Source organism: Nicotiana attenuata, unplaced genomic scaffold, assembly GCF_001879085.1.
Source record: "Nicotiana attenuata strain UT unplaced genomic scaffold, NIATTr2, whole genome shotgun sequence".
Classification (NCBI taxonomy): domain Eukaryota; kingdom Viridiplantae; phylum Streptophyta; class Magnoliopsida; order Solanales; family Solanaceae; genus Nicotiana; species Nicotiana attenuata.
The window spans coordinates 774-6,006 of NW_017688154.1; the positions used below are offsets into that span (position 1 = coordinate 774).

The following is a 5,233-nucleotide window of genomic DNA, read 5'->3' on the forward strand; positions in this document are numbered from 1 at the left end:
CTTTGTCATAATGAGGCAATTATGAGCAATAAATGACATTAAAAGAAACGTTACTCAATCATTCCTATTAAATACAAATTCTCTCAACGTATTTGGCATTTAATGCTGAATTTGGACTCCTTTACGCTATCAGATTCATTTCTTCAATTCCTTCCGATCTTCGAGCTTTAAATGACTCGAACAGGTACGAGTCTCATTTCATTTGAATAATAGCTCGTGCCTTTAAGTATCTTCTCTCCCGCATCTGTTGTTGCTCGTGCCTTCTAACTGATTACCACGCTTTGACTATTTGACTGGTCCACGTGTTATGACACGTCATCTTATATAAATTCAGTTTTTTTCCAATACAATTCTACCAGAAAAAAATACGAATAACCCGAAAATACGAGAAAACCCGAGATTGAAAAACCCGAATTTAATTGGTTTGGTTTGGTCATTAGAATTAATAACCCGATACAATTGGTTTGGTTTGGTAATCATAAAATCCGAACCAACTCGATCTATGTACACCCCTAGGAAAAAGTTTACTCCATAAATAATACTCTACTTGCTTCTTCAAGTGTGAGATCTGCTTGGTGAACAAGAATATTCACCACCAGTTGTGGACCTCATAAAAATTGACCAAGCCGAACCCATTTTTAGGTTATTTAGGTTTTTTTTTTCTTTTCTTTTCTTTCTTTTTTTTTTTTTTTTTAAATGCAAAGGTTCCCCTATGAGCCTACAGCAGTACCAAATAATTAAGATACATTTTTAATTTTCCTGTAAATTTTGAGGAAAAAAAAAAGAGTCGAACCTACTTAGTAATATAAGTACAGAAATATTGATCACATATGTAATTAAACATATAAACATAATATGTTTTAGATAAAAAATGGATCAAATCGAACTAAACACTCCTACCTGAGAGTAATATGCTTCTTTTGTTCAAATGTATTCCTCTACCATGTCCTTAATGTGCAATTCAAAGAACTTATGGAAGAATTTCGACTCCCAGAGTTTAAACTAAGTTATGAGTAGCCGATAAATGGAATTTCAAAACTAGTCCACTATTGCACAAATCTCATAATTCATAATCACTAGTTATTGATTACTTTAACTCTTCATCCAAAACAAAGGCTTTACCACAGAACCCTTTAGATACAAATTCCATATTCTTTGCTTTAAGCCAAGATACATATAAAAATCCCACAAGTGTAATTAAAGATCTTAAACCTTTTCACTTCATAAAGGCTCAATTCAAGAGGAAAGAGTTTAGCATGTGTCTCATATAACTAGTCTTAATTATGTGAATGTGCTCACACAAGTAAAGTATAGTGTCTTACTTTAAAGGGTCTTGGTAAAAGGAGGTAGAGAGCGAGTGACAATAACTTCAAACCAAAGGGACAATAACTTCAAACCAAAGGGTATTACTTTAGCTATATGAGTACTCTTACACAATTAACACTAGTAGAATACAACGCATTCAGGACACAGTTTTCTTCAGGTTTCTCAACTCAATATCAGTAGAATACAACAGATTAGGAACTTTCCCCAAGGCTCTTTATCTAGATGCAATGAAACAGAACCATCTGTTAACCCTTGCACTTGAGTCTTGATGAAGTAAAAGTACATGATTTCTTCACAGTCAGATCCATTAGTTAAGTGAAAGGATTTTGTGTCACCTCTACTCGGTGCAACTGTAGACCTGAGGCCTGAGGGTCTTTAGAGGAGCATCTTTATCAATGGAATATCTCCAGTGCAGCTGGACTAATGGGGATCAGACCAGAAGGTGATACAAGTGCATCAACAAGAACATCATTTGGAGTTAGTGGTATAGTGCCCTCATCCAATATCTGCACTGAGTAAGAAAGCGCAACTGCAATCCAAAAGAAAAAAGTCACTGAGCAGCAGCTAAAATCATCTGTTGGGAACAAATCAGAACTGTCACATGCAGTCCTAGAAAGAAGTAACGAAGAAACATACTCTTGAGAGGTTGCTTCCAATTTCGCTCCTTTGCACGTTCCTGATATCTTGTCAAGAAGGTATCGTAATAACTGTTTCACAAGCCATAGGAAGAAAGGATCACCACAAGAGGATATTAGGTTTATAGAAGAGGGAGAAACTTATAATGACTCTTCTCTTATTTTCTTTTTCATGGGTTGCACTTCTCAGTTAAACCTATCACTTCTGAAGAAGATGAAGTAGAGAGTCAAAGATATAAAGCCCTACCCTCCACCACGGCCCAGCCGCCTTCCAGCTTTGTCAAAAGCAAGTCCTTCAAAAAAAGAGAGCAGAAATCAAAATGCAACTCCAAAATTATCTGGTTTCAAGTTTTGAATCCGAGAAGTTTGACGATGAAAAGTTAGGAAGTACTTACCAGGTAAAATTAACAAATCAACAGGCTCATCCGCCAACAAGACTGCAACATGAAAATCTCTTCAATTACTAGCACTAAATCCATAGTCCTATTTCACTTTTAAAACCAACTAAACCAAACTGGACAAAAATAAGAAGTACGTGACGAACAAGATTTGCAGAATAAGAGATGTAAACGATAGCCCAGTCCATAACTGAGTTCTTTTGATGAAGGCCTCAAGCAACAACAAAATCAAACGAAGGCATAGCAGAAAAGTAGTCTAAGCATTGAAGAAGGCATAAGGTCATCCTTCAGTCAAGAACTCAAAAAGCTATTATTACTCTTCTCCATTAGTAAAACTTATAATCTTTTAGGCCTTCCACCATCTAAAGCAGGCAAACTTTCAAAGATTGAAAGGTCCAAATGATAGAAAAGCTATGATACTTTCACTTTTATTCTCCTGTTTGTATCTTGCATGTTTCAGACAAGTGCTCCATGGCACTAGCACAAACCCAGATTACATAGATATTTAACATTGATGATTATGATATCCTACAACAACCATAACTTTTCGAGAGAAAACTTTCAATACTGAGAATTCGCCGGCAAAACAGATTCCTTTAGATACTTACTACTTTGATTTGTAGTCTTTATATTAAAAGGAATGGACATAATATCCAACGGAAGCGCCTAACTGTTGTCACAAACAAAGAAATTGGAAAGGTTAACGGTCATGAAACGTAAAGTTATTGTCTAGAACCTTTCACCACACTATGACAGAATCTACAGAATACAAAATAAGTTTTCAGTGCGGTGAGGGTTAGAGTGCTGGAAATATCAATATATTCAAGACGTGAACTTTAGGAAAGTTATCATCACATACATCAAGGATTTCCCAAATACAGTTATTGCTAGAATGATTTGAACTTCCACATTAGAGTATCACTTGAACAACAAATGCTAACAAATAAAAGAAATTTGACATCAGGAGACAAGAAGTATATGTACCATCTTCCCTATCATTTCCTTCAGCATCTACTGGAGCTGGCTCCAAGATGTTCATTGAATTTGCAATCATTTCCTCAATGCTTGAGATGTGTAGCATTCGCATGTTTCTGTTCTTGTCTTCCACACGTGGAACATAAAGCTTTTTCCTCATTTGCAAATCCGATTCTGATTCGATAATGACATGAGAAGTCAATATTAAGCTCTATAAGAATTGAACCACTAAAGAGAAACAGTAAAGAAAATGAGAACAACCATGAGAAAAGTCCTTGTACCTTACATTTGGTAGTAGTAAATTAGAATGGACATTTTGAATAATGGCATTAACAGGCATATACTCTGTAGATTACCGTACTTATCTTAAGGTTTGCCTAGTATTTCACCAGAATCAGGATATAAGCTAGTGGATGCGAACTACCACTATACTCTCACTACCTTTTTGTGGTGACGCTCACAGATATATATTTTTCAATATCATCTGACTATATGCATAGGTCGAGCTGAGAGGCCGGTGCTTCTGAGATGCTGTCATTACATTGCATCTGCCACATGAGTAGTCAGAAAACATGACAGCAGAAATCTACTCTCACTTATATAGCTTCTTTATTTTTTTTCTCTTGGAGAAAGAACTCCACTTATTTAGCTTGTAAGATTGAAACAAATGAACAAACCCAAGATGAGAAAGTGACCAAAGGTGGTGGATGAGCCTCATGACTATCATAAACAGTAGATTGAATCAGAAACTTCCGCATCCTCTCCCCACCCCAAACCCCAATATTTTGCTGACTCTCTAATGCTTAAAACAACAACAGCTACTACTACACCTCAATTCGGATTGGCTATAGAAAGCCTCACCATCCATAGATAAACTCAAGTGTGAAGATTGAACTTTTTGCTGTGATTGTGTGCGGAGAAGTTTGCCTCTGAGATACAAACCTGTGGATGGCTTCTGGAGAATGTGAGACAGTAGTTGGGATGTATCAACTTCCCGCAAAGCACTACAACTTATGTAAGCGCACAATCTCTTAGAAGCCTTAAACCACGGAGCGTCCAACACAATCCTTTGTATTGCTTCATCTGATGAGCCACATAGAGGTCCAACAGTAAATATCATAAAAGAAAAAAGAAAAAACTCATTTGAGTATGTGTTTTGGTTGTACCTTGTTGGGATCTAAGGGAAGGATCCAGGGACTTGAGATCTCTCTTAACTACGGAGCGAAGGGCCTTTTTCTGCTTGAAGATGGTGTCCAGATGGGCTGCGCCGTCGGCACTCAGGTTTTGTTCTTCGGCGGTGCTCATGGTGATTACGGCGGAACACCGGTGTGGTTGGGTGGCGCAGAATGGCGGCGTGGCGAAAGAATAGTGGGGGTATAGCAGTGGTACTTGGTACTTCAATTAGCTGACGTGGCAATTGTCAGGGATTGACCTGCTCACTATTCAGATTTCAGGGTCCACCGTCGTGCTTGCACATATATATATAATATATGTGTGCTCTTGTCACATTTGGACGTGCCCTGTCCGACTAGTATAGGAACGGTGAGTTGGTGGAAAATACCTACTCCCTCCCTCTCATTTCATGCCTAAATAAAGATAATGCTAAGATTAAAAAGTTTGCAAAAAAGAAAATTAATAAATAAACATGTCATGCTTTTTAAAAATTGAAGTGTGTTACATATATTTCTATAAATATTTGTATCAAATTAAATAATTGAACTTTTAATTATTTTAAAGTGATAACATATAACTTATGAGTAAATAATAAAACATATGTACAAGTCACATCTTTTGCATTCATTTGCTCGGTACGAGTATTAATATTTTGTTTACTCAATTGACTCTCCGGCTCCTTTTTATTTACCTCTTTTAATCCGTTCTATTCGATAATGATAATTC

At 36.6% G+C, this 5,233-nt stretch overlaps 1 protein-coding gene across 1 annotated transcript; it reads right to left on the bottom strand.

The window, feature by feature from the left end:
• Positions 1-1,358: 1,358 nt before the first annotated feature.
• On the bottom strand, positions 1,359-4,818 carry LOC109222318 (5-formyltetrahydrofolate cyclo-ligase, mitochondrial-like). Its single transcript, XM_019386682.1, has 7 exons — positions 4,501-4,818; positions 4,277-4,417; positions 3,344-3,508; positions 2,357-2,398; positions 2,209-2,254; positions 1,963-2,033; positions 1,359-1,855 (listed from the first exon to the last, which is right to left on the bottom strand). Exons 1-7 carry the CDS (start codon positions 4,637-4,639, stop codon positions 1,719-1,721), a joined length of 741 nt encoding a protein of 246 aa, XP_019242227.1. The 5' UTR covers positions 4,640-4,818; the 3' UTR covers positions 1,359-1,718.
• Positions 4,819-5,233: the final 415 nt, after the last annotated feature.

Excerpts from the sequence above, each read along its gene's own strand:
- LOC109222318 (XM_019386682.1), bottom strand. The coding sequence starts at position 4,639 with ATGAGCACCGCCGAAGAACAAAACCTGAGTGCCGACGGCGCAGCCCAT. Across the intron at positions 2,255-2,356 it reads TGATTTGTTAATTTTACCTG|GACTTGCTTTTGACAAAGCT; the intron begins GTAAGTACTTCC and ends CTTTTTTTGAAG. Across the intron at positions 1,856-1,962 it reads TTGGAAGCAACCTCTCAAGA|TTGCGCTTTCTTACTCAGTG; the intron begins GTATGTTTCTTC and ends TTTGGATTGCAG.